The 19,643-nt window shown below is 42.0% G+C and overlaps 2 protein-coding genes across 2 annotated transcripts in view; both read right to left on the bottom strand.

The window, feature by feature from the left end:
* Positions 1–2,307, bottom strand: part of LOC102987569 (zinc finger protein 347-like) — an 18,897-nt gene extending 16,590 nt beyond the window's left edge. The window contains exon 1 of the mRNA XM_024132591.3: positions 2,247–2,307. The gene's annotated coding sequence lies outside the window, so the exon portion shown is untranslated. The remainder of the gene's footprint in view (positions 1–2,246) is intronic.
* Positions 2,308–11,128: 8,821 nt separating this feature from the next.
* LOC102989806 (zinc finger protein 83-like) overlaps positions 11,129–19,643 on the bottom strand; it is a 60,479-nt gene continuing 51,964 nt past the window's right edge. The window contains exon 5 of the mRNA XM_028478271.1: positions 11,129–11,342. Within this exon, the coding sequence (XP_028334072.1) occupies positions 11,129–11,342 (214 nt within the window). The remainder of the gene's footprint in view (positions 11,343–19,643) is intronic.

Here is a 19,643-nt window from a genome sequence, read left to right as displayed (position 1 = left end):
CAACTACTGAGTCTGCACTCTAGAACCCGAGAGCCACAACTACTGAGCCTACGAGCCACAACTACTGAAGCCCATGCGCCTAGAGCCTGTGCTCCACAAGAGAAGCCACCACAGTGAGAAGCCCGCACACCACAATGAAGAGTAGCCCCCGCTCCCTGCAACTAGAGAAAGCCTGCGCGCAGTAACGAAGATCCAATGCAGCCAAAACATGCTGTGGAGCAACTAAGCCCGTGCGCCACAACTACTGAGCCTGCACTCTAGAACCCGCGAGCCACAACTACTGAGCCTACGAGCCACAACTACTGAAGCCCATGCGCCTAGAGCCTGTGCTCCACAAGAGAAGCCACCAGTGAGAAGCCCGCACACCACAACGAAGAGTAGCCCCCGCTCCCTGCAACTAGAGAAAGCCTGCACGCAGTAACGAAGATCCAATGCAGCCAAAAATAAATAAATTAGATACAACATTAAAGAAATAAAAAATGTTTTAAACATATACAAAAAATAAAATAAAAGGTACCATGTAGTGACAGAGTCAATCATTTCTTGCCCCACGTGTCCTCTCCCTACTCCTCTGCCCCATGTCAGGAAAAGGGAAGGGGGTAACTCACAACTCAGTGAAGCAAATCACTGCCCCCTGGCTAAATAGGGTTTGCAAATGGAAGTTATCTTCTGATACAAATAATTAGAAAATGCACATGACAAGAGTTCTGCAATTCTCATCCTCATATGTATAATTAAAGAAAAATTAAATTTATTACATTTTAAAATAACAAATCATGTATCACAACTTAATCATCCATATCCAAACAACTCACCATCCATCTGCAGGCAGCTCCCACCACCTACCTGCACTACAGTGTGTTTCCATTTCATGAGGTTTATGTCTCCCTATTTTTTTATTTGTCTCTGTCTCTCTTCTCGTTCCCCTCCGCTCTCCTGCCGTTCCTGCCCTCCTCCCTATTTCCTCCCTCAGACCTGGCTTGCCCCACTCTGCGACCTGTTCCCCCTCTTGATGCTCTTTCTCCCCAACCCTTTTTCTGCCTCTTTCTTCCCCCACCTGCTCCCTCTCTGCCCTTCGGGTTACACCTCTTCTATCCCTGTTACGCTCCCTTCCTCCTCCCTATCTGGCACCTCAGATGGCTGCGCTTCCTTCCTGCGCGCTCTCTCTCTCTCTCTTCCTCTCCTCTTCTAGTCACACTTTGTCCTCTTTCTCTCCCAGCACCACGTTGCTCTGTAGCCCAAGGTTCCAACTCTTTCATCCTCTCGCCCACTCTGTGTGACGTGCCTCTCCTTTGTTACCCCCGTCCCGCCGCCGATCCAGGGCCCCTCTATGTTGCTCTCCCATCCCTGGAGAACCGACTGTTTAAAAATTTACTTCTTTATTTTATTCACCTTATTCTGTAAGGTGTCACTGTGAAATGGCCCATTTCACACCTCATAAGCACCTCAGTGCTTAATCGCTTTCATTTCCCTGTCTTTTTACAAGTCCTCAGCCACCCCCTGTATTCCCATCGATTCTCCCTCATTCTTTTCTCGTTCTCAGTTTTTTATTTCTGTCCGTCTCTGTCTCTGCTTCTGATCCCCCTCGCCCACGTATTTAGAGATGGTGACTGAATAAGATGCCCGCGTATCGAAAGAGCAAATTTTCCAGCGAGATGGACTTGGGATGGAAGAACATTGGGTGTCACACGCCCGGCCCAGGTCACTCCCCGCCCCCCACGCCGGGGGAGAGGAAGGGCTGACTACGAAGGGGAGGCTGGGGGAGCAAAAGGACTGGCCTGAGGAGACGCGAGGACAGAGGGGCGGGGAGGGGGGGAGGGGGTCTCCGGAGAGGGGCCGGTTCCGCAGAACCCCAGGACCGGGGAGAGGACGCGGCCTGTCCGGGAGCGGGGCGGCCGGCGCTGCCCTCCAGGGGCCGAGAGGGCGAAGCTGGGGGGCGCGAGTCCACCTCGCGGAAGGGGACGTTACATGGGGGGGGGGAGCTACTAAAGCGTTTTAAGCAGGAAAATGTAGTTTAAGTCGGTGTCTACGTGGACCGAAGGCAGAAAAGCCAAGGGCAGGGACCAGCCGCGGAGCGAATTCAAACCCAAATGAAAAGATACCCGACCCGTAACGGCGACGTCTGGATTTACAGGGGTAGGAGGGCCGGGTGCTGGGATTTCAGGTCCACAGTCACTCCCAACACCCTGAGGTTTGAGTAAAGAGAGCCGGGCAGCACAAATTTACATTTCAAAGGAGACACTTACCCCCGGCTGCTCGACCTTCACTCCGAGCTCCCCACTTCCGCTTCCGTAAGAAACTGAGCTGAGTTAGAGGCAGGGCTTCCGGGGGCGGGGCCTGGGCGGAGCGCTAGCGGTGAGGGGCGGGGCGAGGAGGGAGCCAGTTCTGTGAACGGAGCACCGGGGGTCGGGGAGGAGTTGGTCCTTCTCCGTAACTTGGAGTAAGAGCTTACAGTTGTGTGGGCTACTTAGGTGGGAAGCTAATATGTTTCCTCCTAACAAGCTGAAAACGGTTTCAATAAAAACCTGTTTTTGCCAGCAGGTTGCTCGCATGTCGTGGTCGTGAGGCTCAGGCAATTCAGTGGTTGGAAACGTGAATCTCGAATGGGTTGCTGTGGGGCAGTGGTTGGATCCCGGAAAATTTCCTGCAACTAGAACTGATTTAAGCAGTTTAAGGAAACAAGAGCTGGACTTGCCTCTGTATTACACACTAGAATGAGAAATGAAAAAACACTCCCAGTGTAGAATGGGCCATTTCACAGTGACACCTTACAGAATAGATTTTCCTTTCTATTCTTCATTCAGCCAAGACTACAAACTCAACACTCTCTTGGTTCCAGACACTCAGAGAGAAAACCTAGCATCTGAGGATGGAGGACTAAGGCATATGATAATTTCTGTCACTAATCATTGCTTTTAAAAATGCAATACATTTTTAAAAATTGTTATAAATTGCCTTGTTCTTTTTGCTAAAGTGTTTTGCCTTTATTTAAAATCACATTCCGCTCCCCCCTCCCCCAGTTTTGATACGTATTTGACTTACATCACTGTGTGAGTTTAAGTTGTACAGCATGATGTTCTGACGTACATAGATTGAAATATTACCGAAATAAGTTTAGTAAGCATCTATCATCTCATATTCTCAGGATAAAGAACAAACTCCATTCACATACTCTGTCTCTAACATCTTTTCTCTTTACTTTTCTCTGTTCTTTAGGTGGAAATATGAAATTCAAAAATTCACATTTCTTATTAAAACTATGATGGCCACTTAAAAAGTAGGTAATATTTAGAAAAACATGTGAGACTAACGTTTCGCTGAAAACGAGACAAAATCTAAAAATGAAAAGGGTTTTGCTCTCAATCGTCACCCTTCTTAGTCATCCAGCAGCCATGCTGCTACAAGCAAAGCAAAGACTAAGTGCTCATGGAGATAGAAGGGGCAAAGGACCCATCACATCACAAACTTCGCCCTCTGGACTTCCTCTTATGTGAGAATGATAAACCTCCAACTTCTTTCAGTCACCGTTCTCCAGGTGTTCCTGATGCGTATCAGGTGTTCCAGATAAATAGGATTATTATTTTCTGATGGGTATAGAATAAAGCCTTTCAGAAAGAATCTTGAATTCAAAATTTTGTGGCTTAGGACTTCTCTGGTGTCACAGTGGTTAAGAATCCGCCTGCCAATGCAGGGGACACGGGTTCGAGTCCAGAAAGATCCCACATGCCGCAGAGCAACTAAGTCCGTGCGCCACAACTACCGAGCTACTGGGCTCTAGAGCCTGCGAGCCACAACTACTAAGCCCGCGTGCTGCAACTACTGAGCCCGCGCGCCTAGAGCCTGTGCTCTGCAACAAGCGAAGCCACCGCAATGAGGAGCCCGCATACCACAACGAAGAGCAGCCCGCGCTCACCGCAACTAGAGAAAGCCCGTGCACAGCAACAAAGACCCAACGCAGCCAAAAATAAATTAATTAATTAAAAAAAAAACATTTTGTGGCTTAAAAAGACTTTATGAAAACATCACTTAAGTGATGAGTTAACTAACAGCTGTTGAACACACGTTGCCTAGAATTCACACCGCATTAACAAAATATAGCATGAGAATGTATGTCAAATGTTCAGAATGTTAGATTGTAACGTCACAGGAGTAAGGAATCCAGTGCCAAAAATAGTTCCATGACCATTAAAGCTACTGGTCAATGAGCCTGGGCATCCCCCACCCTTGTTTACACTGGCAACGTGGATTCACTCATCGTGTCAGCCGTGAATGATTCCCTCACTGACGGTCCAGCAGGAGATAAAATCAATACCCTGCTTTCAGATAGCTTCTGTTCTATAAGGGACGGTCAAAAATAATTAAATAAATTAAATAATTCAATAATCCATGGAATTGAATGGAATGATGTGTGTAGAAAGTCAAAGGAATCTACAGAAACTTAGAGAAAAACTGCAATTTGCAAGGTGTCATAAGAACACCCAAAAATCTATTATAATTGTATATACTGGCAATTTACAAATGGAAACTGAAATTAAAAATATAATATCATGTTTGAATGTTCAAAAAGGAAAAAAGTAGAAGAAAAATGAGTAAATCTAACAAAACACTGACTTTCATGAAACAGTAATGAAAGAAATCAATGATGAACTTTTACTTACATTTACTTATGACATATCGTATTGAATATGACATATCATATTCATTGATTGGAAAACAACATCGAAATGATGTTAAATTACCCCAAATTGTCATACAGGTATAATGCATTTCCAATCTAGATTTTTATAGAACAACAATATTATTCTAAAATTAATATGGAAAGGCAAAAGGACGAGAAGAGCTACAGTATCACAAAAATACTGAAGTGGCTGGAATCGCTCCACATGATCTCAAGATTTCTAATATAGTAACAGTAATCAAGATTGTGTGGGGGGCTTCCCTGGTGGCGCAGTGGTTGAGAGCCCGCCTGCCGATGCAGGGGACGCGGGTTCGAGCCCCGGTCCGGGAAGATCCCACGTGCCGCGGAGCGGCTGGGCCCGTGAGCCATGGCCGCTGAGCCTGCGCGTCCGGAGCCTGTGCTCCGCAACGGGAGAGGCCACAACAGTAAGAGGCCTGCGTACCCCCCCAAAAAAAAAGATTGTGTGGGATTTGTTGAGGGACAGACACACAGACCAAAGGAACAGAATGAGGAAAAGAGAACCCCACACAGCTACTAGTAACCTTTAACAACATGGGTGTGAGCTGTGCAGATTTACTTTTTTACACAGATGCCACAACAAATTTAATAATAATGAAAACATTTGAAACTTTGGGAGAATTGCCAAAATGTGACACAGAGACACAAAGTGGCTGTCGGAAAAATGGCGCAAAGACTTCCTCCATGCAAAGTTGCCAGAAAACTGAACTTTGTAAAAAATGCAGTATCTTGAAGCACAATAAAGCAAATTGCAGTGAAAGAGGTAAAACTGGATTGACATAATAGGAAGTTACCATAACCACAATTATATATGACGATAGTCGATTTAAAAATGGCAAGTTATACTCGTAAAATTAACGATAGATGTTGTGTGGTTGAAGGATTTAAATAACTTGGCTTATTAGAGTAGCAAAATGGTTAAGATACCTCTCTTTGAAGCCAGTCAACATGGATTCAATTCCTGATTTACCCACTTGCTGGGATGGGACTAAATAAATCTTTTTTTTTTTTTTTTTTTTTTTTTTTTGCGGTACGCGGGCCTCTCAATGTTGTGGTCTCTCCTTGTTGTGGAGCACAGGCTCCGGACGCGCAGGCTCAGCGGCCACCGCTCACGGGCGCTGATCTTTGGAGTAGGGTATGAAGGAAATGAATCAGACAGCTTGTTTCTTAGAGAAGGGTGCTGGGCTTCCTTGGGTCCCAGTTAGCACTATTCCTCCTCCCTGCTAGTTGTGCTTCTCTCTGTATCTCTCCATGAAATAAAAAGTCATTAGAAGAGACTTTTAACTTGAAGTGCCAAAGAACCCAGGGGAAAATATTCTCTAGGGTGGGTTTGATATGGGAGCCCCTTGAAGATAATTTGTGATGACAGTGTTTCAGAAATCGCCACCTGACTCACTGAGCAGAAGCAGCAGTCTTGACCTGAACATGTTCTGTATATCTGCCCCATAATATATACAGGTCCTCTTTCCCTTTGGTTATTAGCTCAGGGCCTTTAATCATGAGGTTGAGCAGCGGTAAGGGAGAACTATTCTGATATGCCAATTAACCAGAATGTTAAGAGAATCCACGTATGAGCTGGGATCCCAAACATCTCTTTGATTTTTTTGGTGGGGAAGGAAAAGGACTCCTTTAGGGGCTCATTATCACCTATAGAATAAATAAAATCCAAACTCATATTGTCACTTAAGACCTTTCATAATCCAGTGCAACTTGCTATAAAATTGTTTTTATCAAAATGATATTTATTCTGATTTTAAAAGGTCAAATATTACTATGAGGCTTCTAACAAAAGTAATCTGTTCCATCCCTCTGCATGTCTTGAGAACTGCTTCCAAGTCGACTAGCTGTTTCTTTTAGTATTTTCCACTACACTTCTTAAATATACCCTTCTACTAGTTATTCTTGAATTTTCAGTTTTAGACATTATCTGTTGATGTTCTACTCTAGGAAATTAGGGTTTAGTTCTTTCATCCCTGTCCCCTTTACACAGTCCCCCTCCCCCTTTCTGCTGTTATACATTACTACCATTGCCTGGTACTCAGTGTTTAGATTATTATTTTTTTTTTTTGCGGTACGCGGGCCTCTCAATGTTGTGGTCTCTCCTTGTTGTGGAGCACAGGCTCCGGACGCGCAGGCTCAGCGACCACCGCTCACGGGCCCAGCCGCTCCGCGGCATGTGGGATCTTCTCGGACCGGGGCACGAACCCGTGTCCCCTGCATCGGCAGGCGGATTCTCAACCCCTGCGCCACCAGGGAAGCCCTAAATAAGTCTTTAAAACTGTCATTGTGCCAAGCTGCTTCATTCATGAAATAATAAACAACAGTACTTTTCTTCAGAGATGAAAATCCAATATCTTATTATGCATAAAGCATTAATAACAGTGACTCTTACTAATCAAAATCAAGAACACTTGTCAAAGAAAAATATATCATTTGGGGATGGGAAGAAACTCTAAAGGGAGGATATCAGGTGTCAATTGTCATGCTAAACAGAACATATCTTTTCTCTGTAAGATCCTCTGGCAATGAATGTGAATACATCATTGGGAAAGGACAGAATGACTTCCAGGAATTTGGCAACGGGGATTATCTCCTTGTCACAGACTATACTTGGATTCTTGCGATCTTTCTCTCTTATGTATCATGATATTTTCATTCTCTTCACTGCATGCTTCTTTACCTCCACACACTTGTTTTTCAAGCACCTGACCATAGCCAACTCCCAGAAAAAAAGATTTCATTGCACCATTTTGCCATTTCAGTTCTTTCATTGAACTAAAGCCCCTAAATAACTCTTTCATCATGTTTACAGTACACCTAATTTGTGTCATTGCTTATATGCATTATCACATCACAAAAGTCCCAAAACAACCCACTGATTTATTCATCCCTTGCTGCAAAACAAGGGAAATATGCAAGGGAGGAAATAATAATGCAAAAACAAAAAGTGTATAAAAAACATTTTACTATACTAGAAAATTAACAATGGAACATACTGCTTAATACTGTAATTTGAAATACCAATTTTAATAGTCTTTGGATAATTGATTCTCTAGTAAATTGTTTAGTTATATCATCAACTAAGCATTTCCAGACATTAATTTTTAGTAAACTAGTATAAAGATATCTTAGACAACTTATCTAAATAAAATCTTTACAGCATTTCCAAAAACCAAATAGATTTTTTTTTTTTTGGTGGCGCTGCTTAGCTTGTTGGATCTCAGTTCCCTGACCAGGAGTTGAACCTGGGCCACAGTAGTAAAAGCCCCGAATCCTAACCACTAGATCACCAGGGAAATCCATACATTCTTTTTTATATTCTTTTCCATTACAGTTTAACCCAGAACATTGAACATAGTTCCCTGTGATCTACAGTAGGGCCTTGTTGTCCATCCATTCTATATATAGTTTGCATCTACTAACCCCAAACTCCCGGTCCATCCCTCCCCTCCCTCTCCTCCCCCTTGGCAACCACAAGCCTATTCTCTATGCCTGTAAGTCTGTTTCTGCTTCATAGATAGGTTCGTTTCAGTCGCATTTTATTTTTTTATTTTTTATATTTTTTTGCTGTGCTGTTTGGCTGGCGGGATCTTACTTCCCAGACCAGGGATCAAACCTGGGCCCCCACAGTGAAAGCGCCAAGTCCTAACAAATGGACTGAGGGGGAATTCCCTGTGTCATATTTCAGATTCCATAGATAAGTGATATCATATGGTATGTATCTTTCTCTTTCTGACTTACTTCACTCAGTATGATAATGTCTAGTTCCACCCATGTTCCCGAAAATGGCATTATTTCGTTCTTTTATGGCTGAGTAGTATTCCACTGTATATGTGTACCACATATATCCATTCATCTGTCCACATCCATTTTTTAGCAGTCGGACAAAAAATAAAATAAAATAATCCAACTTGAACAATGGAACGTACATATGGTGCAGGAAAAGAAATGAAATAAATTAGTAGCATGAAGAAAAGTGTGGTCTTTCCTAACCAAGAAAACAGGATTTTCAAGAGTAAACATCCAGTGTTTTATTAAAGAGTCTCACATCATTTTTTGATGTTTGACTACTTACAACTATATATTAAGATTCACCATAACCTCTCCTTAGTTGGCCTATGTGGTGAAGAAGATCAAGTCTGAGGGCTTCCTTCTTTGACACCAACTGGAAGTTCAAACCATAAGTGGTTATCCTTCCCTAAGCCCGATCCGGTAATCACCTTAATACATCAAGCCATTCATCATTCCCTGTTATGTCAAACCATTTTTTTTTTTTTTTTTTTTTTTTTGCGGTACGCGGGCCTCTCACTGCTGTGGCCTCTCCCGTTGCGGAGCACAGGCTCCGGACGCGCAGGCGCAGCGGCCATGGCTCACGGGCCCAGCCGCTCCGCGGGATCCTCCCAGACCGGGGCGCGAACCCGGTTCCCCTGCATCGGCAGGCGGACGCGCAACCACTGCGCCACCAGGGAAGCCCCTGTCAAACCATTTTTTGAACACCTTGGTATTCTTCCCTGTCCCCCTAGAAAGCGGAATTACATAACAAACATTCTCATAACACTTCAACATTAATATCAATCTAAATGACCAAACTAGCCTTTGCGTGGAGTTCCACCCTATTCCAGTGAATAGCCACAAGTGCAAACTAGCAACAACAAAAACTGTTTTGGTGGTGATATGTGAAATTTCTAGTTTACCTATCAAGCAAAAATCTTCCCATTGTATATTGTTTAGTGTTAAGAGAATACTCAGGAACATTGTTATTTTCAAATTATTTTACTGAGTAGTTCAAGGACAAAAGTGAAACTGGATGATTTTTAATTTTTCAAATATTTTTAATGTGCTTCTATATTCCTATTTTTCCTTCATGTAAATCAAGGTGCACGATGTTAGATTTACTGGGCACAAAAAAGATCCTGAAGAAATACATTCATACACTGCATATTCATGAATAGGGATGAGGTGACACACACATTCACAAGGTGGAGTCACTTGCCCCCAAGACACAAAACCAAGAAGTAATTGCAGTTTCACCCCTTGCAGGAATGTCACCTTAAACCAATCACTCTGGAATTTCCTGAACACTAATGAGGTAATCTGCAGGATAAGACTAAGACTTTGGTGCTACTTTCCCCCAAAAAAGGTGACCTTGCTTGAAAGAACCTTTTCTTTTACTGATAACATTCTTATCCCACCAAGTTACTGCCTATAAAAGCTTTCCAATTTGTACAGCACCGTTTAGGACCTCTTTAATTTCTAGGTGGGATACTGCCCAATTCATGAATCATTCAATACAACCAATCAGATCTTTAAATTTATCCTGTTCAATTTTTGCACGTCAATAAAATTCAGAGTCTGAAATAAACTGCTATGCTACTTGCATCACAGCCGTCTGAATATTCTGGAATAGAGTGTGGAGAGAACAATCAAGTACAAATTATGAGTATATAATCCCCAAATTATATGTTGTTTGATTCCATATTCGAAAGAAATTGCTATAGATTCTTTCCACACTGATAGCCTAATGGTGCATTCTTAGCGTTTGTGTAAAGCACCAAGACAGGATAAAACTGTGTTGGTAAAAGAAACAGGATTCAACCAGGGTGATGAGGAAAGTGATTAAATTTTATTACATCTGTGTGGTTTCTCTCCAGGATAAATATTCTGATATCTAGTGACAAGTAAGTAATAATTTGAAACATTGCCATATTTATTGCATTTTATTTACTTTACTTTTTTTTTTTGGCAGCATTGGGTCTTCATTGCTGTGCGTGGGCTTTCTCTAGCTGCTCTAGATGCAGAGAGCGGGGGCTATTCTTCACTGCGGTGTGCGGGCTTCTCATTGTGGTGACTTCTCTTGTTGCAGAGCACGGGGCTCTAGGCACGCGGGCTTCAGTAGTTGTGGTTCACAGGCTCAGTAGTTGTCGCTCGCGGGCTCTAGAGCACAGGCTCAGTAGTTGTGGCGCACTGGCTTAGTTGCTCCGTGGCATGTGGGATCTTCCCGGACCAGGGCTCAAACCTGAGTCCCCTGCATTGGCAGGTGTATTCTTAACCACTGCCCTACCAGGGAAGTCCCTATTGCATTTTAAAGTATGAAATATTTGGTGAACCCTCAGTTTAAGGCACAACCAAAAAGCTTTGCCATATTCAGTACATCTGTAATGTCCTGTCGCGTATAGTATAGATTATCTGATGATTGATGAAATGTGAGCCCCGAGTAAAGGTTTTTCCCATTCATCGCATTTGTGAGGTAATAATCTCCAGAATGAATTATTTGGTGAATGAATTTGTTGCCTAAAGGCCTGGTCAAAGTAAATACATTTACCTGATATTTCTCCAGTATGACTTTTCCAATGAAGCTAAGATGTGTACACTTGCTAAAACCCTGGCTTAAAGTCCCTCACCAATATGGATTACCTGACAGTAAGTTAGATTTCAAAGTACAATAAAGGATTTGCCATACTCATTATATTTGTAAGGTTCCTCTCCAGTATGAATTCTTTGATGAACCATAAGGTTTGAATTTCGACTAAAGACTTTTTCACATATATTACATTTATGTAATTTCTCTCTGGTATGGATGATCTGATGTCTACTGAGGTGTGATCCCTGAAGAAAGGTTTTGCCACACAGATTACATTTGTAAGGTCTTTCCCTGGGTGCTTTCTGGTATTTTGTCAGTAATGATGGATGCATAAATTCACTCCCATGTATATTAGAAATGTTGGTTTGGACACCAGAAGAAATTCCTAGAAGTGGTGAACATGAGGCATTACTGCTAATAGTCTTGTCAGCTTGATTAAACTCATCAATTTTCTCTTCACTTTTAAAAATATGCAGGTCATCCCAAAAGCTTAAGGCAAGGCTGTTTTCAATAAGCTCAACTCCTGCAGTACTTCTACCATGTCCATCTCTCTTACCAGTGAGATTTGGGTTATGGGTTTTATTCATGCCTTTGTAATTTCTTACCTCACCTCTCCACTGAGACTCAAGGTCATAAATATTTTCCTGGACAACCTTCAGGTAAAAATGTTTGATTTCATTCCTTTCATGTATTCGCAGCATTATGGTTTGGAATACTTCTTCTCTATCAGTGTTTGCTTTTAGATGTAATTTCTTGATCACATGTATATGAGAAATATCTACAAGATACAAAGAATCATACGTATCCAACACATTGTAATTCATAAATAAATATTTCAAGTTACATACATGATACTACACTAAAAATAGTACTTATTTCAAAGAGAGTTATGAAACTACCTACCATGATCTTAAAAACTGTAATAAAGCAAGAAAACAGGATTCTTGGGGCTTCCCTGGTGGCGCAGTGGTAAAAATCCGCCTGCCAATGCAGGGGACACGGTTTTGAGCCCTGGTCCAGGAAGATCCCACATGCCACGGAGCAACTGAGCCCGTGTGCCACAACTACTGAGCCTGAGCCTACACCCTAGAGCCTGAAAGCCACAACTACTGAGCCCGTGTGCTGCAACTACTGAGCCCGCATGCCTAGAGCCCATGCCCCGCAACAAGAGAAGCCACCACAATGAGAAGCCTGCACACCACAATGAAGAGTGGCCCCCGCTCACCGCAACTAGAGAAAGCCAGTGCATAGCAACGAAGACCCAACGCAGCCAAAAATAAAAATAAATAAATTTAAAAAAAATAGGATTCTTTACTAAAGAAAAAGTGATCCGAGGTAATTCTAATGATTTTAGGGCACCCTATTTTCAAACAACCTATGAAAAAAACACTCACATTAAACAAACTGGTATTAGCTATCAAATAAAGTGTATTTTTCCACCATGACCCCAAAGCACATGACAGTTTCGAATTGGAAAACTAATCTAGCACAAAGAAAGTGAAGAATTTGACAAAACAATTTAATCAACCAAATATCTTTCTAAATACCTCTTATAAAACTATGTACCCATGAAGAAGCATAAAACATTCTAAAAGTACAGAACAGTGGAAAACATAGGCAGAACACTTTAACATTAACCAGAGCAGTATCTTTTTGGATCCATCTACTAGAGCAATGAAAAGTAAAACAAAAATAAAGAAATTGGATCTAATTAAACTCAAAAGCCTCTGCACAGAAAAGGAAGCCATAAACAAAACGAAAAGACAACCCAAAGAATGGGAGAAAATATTTGCAAATGATGCAACTGACAAAGGGTTAACCTCCAAAATAAACAAAACAGCTCATACAACTTAATATCAAAACAACAGGGACTTCCCTGGTTATGCAGTGGCTCTGCCTGCCAACGCAGGGGACACAGGTTCAAGCCCTGGTCCGGGAAGATCCCACATGCTGAGGAGCAACTAAGCCCGTGTGCCACTACTTAGCCTGCACTCTAGAGCCCGTGAGCCACAACTACTGAGCCCACATGCCACAACTACTGAGCCCACTTGCCACAACTACTGAAGCCCGCGCACCTAGAGCCCAGGCTCCACAATAAGAAAAGCCACTGCAGTGAAAATCCCGTGCACCGCAACAAAGAGTAGCCCTCGCTCTCTGCAACTAGAGAAAGCCCATGGGCAGCAACAAAGACCCAACGCAGCCAAAATAAATAAATAAAATTAATTTATTTTTTAAAAAAACACCCAGCCATCTACTAGAGCAATGAAAAGTAAAACAAAAATAAAGAAATTGGATCTAATTAAACTCAAAAGCCTCTGCACAGAAAAGGAAGCCATAAACAAAACGAAAAGACAACCCAAAGAATGGGAGAAAATATTTGCAAATGATGCAACTGACAAAGGGTTAACCTCCAAAATAAACAAAACAGCTCATACAACTTAATATCAAAACAACAGGGACTTCCCTGGTTATGCAGTGGCTCTGCCTGCCAACGCAGGGGACACAGGTTCAAGCCCTGGTCCGGGAAGATCCCACATGCTGAGGAGCAACTAAGCCCGTGTGCCACTACTTAGCCTGCACTCTAGAGCCCGTGAGCCACAACTACTGAGCCCACATGCCACAACTACTGAGCCCACTTGCCACAACTACTGAAGCCCGCGCACCTAGAGCCCAGGCTCCACAATAAGAAAAGCCACTGCAGTGAAAATCCCGTGCACCGCAACAAAGAGTAGCCCTCGCTCTCTGCAACTAGAGAAAGCCCATGGGCAGCAACAAAGACCCAACGCAGCCAAAATAAATAAATAAAATTAATTTATTTTTTAAAAAAACACCCAGGGGCTTCCCTGGTGGTGCAGTGATTGAGAATCCGCCTGCCGATGCAGGGGACACAGGTTTGTGCCCCAGTCCGGGAAGATCCCACATGCCACGGAGCGGCTGGGCCCGTGAGCCATGGCCACTGAGCCTGTGCGTCCAGAGCCTGTGCTCCGCAACGGGAGAGGCCACAACAGTGAAAGGCCCGCGTACCAGAAAAAAAATAAATAAATAAAATAAAATAAAATAAATTAAAAAAATGAAGAAAAACACTAATTCAAAAAGATAGATACACTGCAATGTTAATAGCAGCACTATTTATAATAGGCAAGACATGGAAGCAACCTAACTGTCCATCAACAGGTGAATGTATAAAGAAGATGTCATATATATATATATATATATATATATATATATATATGCCATGGACTACTACTAGGCCATAAAGAAGAATGAAATAATGCCATTTGAAGCAACATGGATGGACCTAGAGATTATCATACTAAGTGAAGTAAGCCAGACAGAAAAAGCCAAATATCATGTGATATGGCTTATATGTGGAATCTTAAAAAAAAAAAAGGTACAAATGAACTTATTTACAAAATAAAAAGAGACTCACAGACATAGAAAACAAACTTATGATTACCAAAGGGGAAAGGGAGAGTCAGGAAGCAATAAATTAAGAGTTTGGGATTAACATATACACACTACCATATATAAAATAGATAACCAACAAGCACCTACCATATAGCATGGTGAACTATTCTCAATATTATGTAATAAACTATAAGGGAAAAGAATCTCAAAAAGAATATATATATAGATAACTGAATCATTGTGCTATATACCTGAAACTAATGTAACATTGTAAATCAAATATACTTCACATTTTTTAAAAAGAGAATTAATTTAGTTGGCTGAAGAAAACAAAAAACAGAGTGGTTTGTATAGGGATTACAAATGAGAATGTGAAATGCAAAACTCTCCCTGAGTAGAATGGACAGTTTCATACTGACATGCATTGCAGTTTCTCTTAAGAAACAGTAACAGCATTTCTGTTTCTATTCCCCATTCACCCAGGAGCCCTGTTGGGCTGCATCCCGAAGGCCTGCAAGCCTTGTAATTGCACAACCTCAAGACCTAAGAAAGAGCCCGGAGACAGTGACAGACACATCAGTGGTTTTACAGGTCTGAAGCAAGGTCCTGAAATGACACCCCGCCTTGTACAGCAGAAGGCAGGCAGGCAGGACAGGGCAGCAGTCTTCGCTATTGGAGGGGAAGAGGTAGGTTACCAGTTGGTGGGGGAATTGACCTAAACTTGGTTCAAGGGTTACCAAGGAAACTATCATAGTGGAGCTGTTCTGATCTAAAGAGTAAAAACAATCACTAGCTGGGGCAGAGGGGTAAGCATGTAGGCAGTTGCTGATTAGGCTCTGTGATTAAAAAATATAAATAGATCGTTTTAGGGTTTGCAGAAACCTGGGAGTGTTTCTGATCCTGAAGCAACATACAGTGAGGAGTAAGGACAGGACAGTGGCAAGAGAGCAGGGAATGAGTAGGGGTGAATTCAGGGCTTATATGGAGGTTTGGTCAGGAAAAAGGAAGGTTCTGGGGGCAGCACCGGGCTTCCTTCTGTTCTGCACCTGGGGGTTTCCTTCTGCCTAACTGAACTGGATCATTGCCTTCTGGATCTCTTGGAGTCTCTGTGGTGTCCTGAGGAGTACGGCTCCTTCCTCCTTATTTCAAAGTAATGTTTGAAACAATCAAGGAAAATGCTTACAGATATCGTTTGGGGCCACATATTGAACACGGTTTTGTTTTGTTTTGTTTGTTTTCCTTCTTAAATTGAAAAAAGAACTGTTCAAATGAAAAATTGGGGGGACTTCCCTGGTGGTCCAGTGGTTAAGACTCCAGGCTTCCACTGCAGCACGGGTTCCAAAAATGAAAGAAAGAAAGAAAGCAGAGGGCAAGAAGTAAAGATTTATGATTCACTGCAAAGACATGATAGACTAAGAAAGAAAGACATCCGGGCATGAGTGGGTGGAGACAGGTACACTGGGACTCAGCTGTGGGATGCAGGGTGTCTAGGGTTCTAGGTGGAGGGTCAGTGTGGGTGCTGACTACACCCAGAACAGGCTCATTCACTTAAGTTGTCTTTGTAGGGAACGGAAATTGAAAGATGAAATGCAAAACTCTACTCGTGCTGACTGAGCGTTTTCATACTAAAGGTATAAGAACATCATTTCCATTTCTATTCCCCTAAAACCCAGGAGGCAGAGACCAACTCTGGTCCAGGGAGTGTAGGTCAAGGGGAATCTGACAGTTTAAGTCAAAAGCATTGCTTTATAACATCAATGTAAAAAAAATTTTTTTAACACATATTAAGCCTTTGGTTCTTTATATTTAATTTGTTGATCTGTTACAATCAGGAGGTAAATTGTTATTTCATAAATATGATTGAAATTAAGCCGAATGGCATCTACTTTTTTCAATCAACTGAAATTGTCTTTTGGTCAACTTTAAGGTCACACTTGCTGCCTTTTCTATGTGTGTGTTGTAAGGACAAATACAAATTAAAACTAAGAGACTTAATTCCTCTTGCATGTGACAGGAATAGACACAACACAGGCACAGGAGCATGCAGGGTCCTTCAATGCCATTCAAAGGCATAAACGCTGAGGTTCTTGGGTACGTCTGTTATTATCATTATTAGTTTAAATTTTCTAATATTCCATTATCCAAATGTAACATGTGTATTTATTTTTTTAATTTTGCTTGATGTCACATTATGTGGTGACAATGTTAGACTTTACTTCAATCCTGGAACTCTGGAAAATAGCAAAGGTAAAAGAACTTTTCTTCTTTTCTGCTGACGGTAACAGCTTACGAGCTAAGAACTACACTTCCTCTTTAATTTCAGTAAGACGTATGATAGCCCCCTTGTTTACTTTGGAAACAGCAAGAAAGGAATCTGACAAATTCCCATCCATTGCCTTATCAACGATTACTGATTTGTTGGTCCTTAGGTAAGTGGACACAATGCTTGTTAAGATGATTTAATCAAAAAAATTTTTAAGCTTTTCTCCTCTCCCAAATGCCTTAATTTTTGGACCACTTTTGAGCTTTGTAATTCAGAGCAACCTTCCTGCCAGAGTATCTGCACCCAAGAGTAAGTGACTTCAGCATAAAACATCACCTGAGAAACTGAGGCTCCTGCCATGTGCTCATCCACTCCGCCATATGGCAGTTTTCCTACCTTGTTTAGTCCTGGGTATAAAAGAAAAGCTCTTCTTTTGTCTGAATTTTGAGGCTTTACAAATTTTGTGGTTGCAACATTCTATGGTAAGAATCTTTTTTTTTTTTTTTGGCCGCGCAGTGCGCCTTATGGGATCTTAGTTCCTGGACTAAAGATCAAACCGTGTTCCCTGCAGTGGAAGCGTGTAGTCCTAACAACTAGACGGCCAGGGAATCCTGGTAATAATCCTTTCTGGTAAAATTTATCCTTATCTAAGTTTGAGAGTGGCAAATATTTCGGTCCTTCCACCCGGACTCAGAAATGTATATTCTTTAATTTTTAAGGACACGTCATACTATATCCTTGTGTTTTTCACATTTTTGAATCCTGAATAATTTGTATGTTTCATAACGATATCACAGGGTGACCTGTATCAAAATCTTCCTGTGATTTAGGAAATTTCCTTTTTCTTGTAAATATGCTAATTTGGCTGCCTTGATAATTATGTAAGCAACAAAATTCCTCATTTAAAAAAATGGATCCAAAAAAAAAAAATGGATCATGACTTTGCCTTATAATCAGCTTCTCTATTGTTCTGTGTTTAATGAAATGTTCCACCATTGACTCCTCCTTGACCGGAATCATGGAAGTCCACACTGAAACGTCTTTTTTGCCAACACAGCTAATTTCAAATGTTGCATAATACAGAATTATCTATACATCCTAAAATTTAGTCCAGTCACTGCATCTTTTAAAAATGTGATGTTGTTTGCATACTGTGTTACACCAGGACATTCTGCTCATTTTGTCTGAAAACATTTTAAATATGCTAATATCCCTATGTAAACATCAATTGTAGACAATTGATTGCCATTTCTCTATGGACAAAATCTTCCACCTGTAGGAAAACATAATTTCTAGTAAATTTTTTTTTGTTTTGTTTTGTTTTGTTGCGGTACGCGGGCCTCTCACTGTTGCGGCCCCTCCCGTTGCGGAGCACAGGCTCCGGACGCGCAGGCTCAGCAGCCATGGCTCACGGGCCCAGCCGCTCCGCGGCACGTGGGATCTTCCCGGACCGGGGCACGAACCTCTGTCCCCTGATTCGGCAGGCGGACTCTCAACCACTGCGCCACCAGGGAAGCCCTCTAGTAAATGTTTTTATTATTTATTTATTTTTTATTTTTGGCTGCGTTGGGTCTTCATTGCTGCGCGTGGACATTTCCCTAGTTGCGGAGAGAGAGGGCTACTCTTCGTTGCGGTGAGGCTTCTCTTGTTGTGGAACACCAGGCTCTAGGTGCGCGGGCTTCAGTAGTTGTGGTGCGTGGGCTCAGTAGTTGTGGCGCAGGAGCTTAGTTGCTCTGTGGCATGTGGGATCTTCCCGGATCAGAGCTGGAACCCATATCCGCCGCATTGGCAGGCAGATTCTTAACCACTGCGCCACCAGGGAAGCCCCTGTAGTGAATGTTTAATGACTCATATTGCCATAGAAATACTGAGGGCAGAAATGAAGTTACTGAAAAAAAAAAATGAAGTTACTGCATAGTTGATAATCTACTTTTACTTTCTTTAGGGTTCATATTAAAGAGAATATGGACCTCCCCACTAAACGCCCTTAGAAATACGGCAAAGTTAATTATTCCTTAGATGAAAATAAATCCCATTGTCTTCTGAATACTATATATTTTACAGGCTCTGTTATCCACCCTTGACAGAACTTTCAGCAATAGAACATAAAGAGCTAATATACATTACAGTTTAAAAATCAAAGGTAAATTTCTAATTACTCTCATAATGAACATAAAGGGAATTTGAAATTGCATTATATTTAGCTATTGACTTAAATATATTATGATGTAAACAAGTTTTTCTCAAAGATATTTGAAGGTAATTCAGCACAAGTGTGGAATTGGATAAGCATTTTATGAAATAAGGCAGTTCTCACCAAAAGAAAATTTTTTTTCTCTTATTGCCCTTCCTCCTTTTACTTTATCTATATTAAACGATGGATGCTAATTTAAAAAATTTAAAAAAACAAAATTTAGGCTAAAACAGCAAATCATTTTTTTTAATTTTTTTTTTGCGGTACGCGGGCCTCTCACTGTTGTGTCCTCTCCCATTGCGGGGCACAGGCTCCGGACGCGCAGGCTGAGCGGCCATGGCTCACGGGTCCAGCTGCTCCGCGGCGTGTGGGATCTTCCCGGACCGGGGCACAAACCTCTGTCCCCTGATTCGGCAGGCGGACTCTCAACCACTGCGCCACCAGGGAAGCCCTCTAGTAAATGTTTTTATTATTTATTTTTTTTTAATTTTTGGCTGCGTTGGGTCTTCATTGCTGCGCGTGGACATTTCTCTAGTTGCAGAGAGAGAGGGCTACTCTTCGTTGCGGTGAGGCTTCTCTTGTTGTGGAACACCAGGCTCTAGGTGCGCGGGCTTCAGTAGTTGTGGTGCGTCGGCTCAGTAGTTGTGGCGCAGGAGCTTAGTTGCCAAGTGCCAATACATAACAATTTTTAAAAACGTTTTGCTCTTTTTAAGCCAATGGT

This window comes from Physeter macrocephalus, chromosome 17 (assembly GCF_002837175.3).
Source record: "Physeter macrocephalus isolate SW-GA chromosome 17, ASM283717v5, whole genome shotgun sequence".
NCBI lineage: Eukaryota > Metazoa > Chordata > Mammalia > Artiodactyla > Physeteridae > Physeter > Physeter macrocephalus.
Note: the sequence above shows the minus strand (reverse complement) of the source record. Positions and strands in the feature narration are given on the sequence as shown.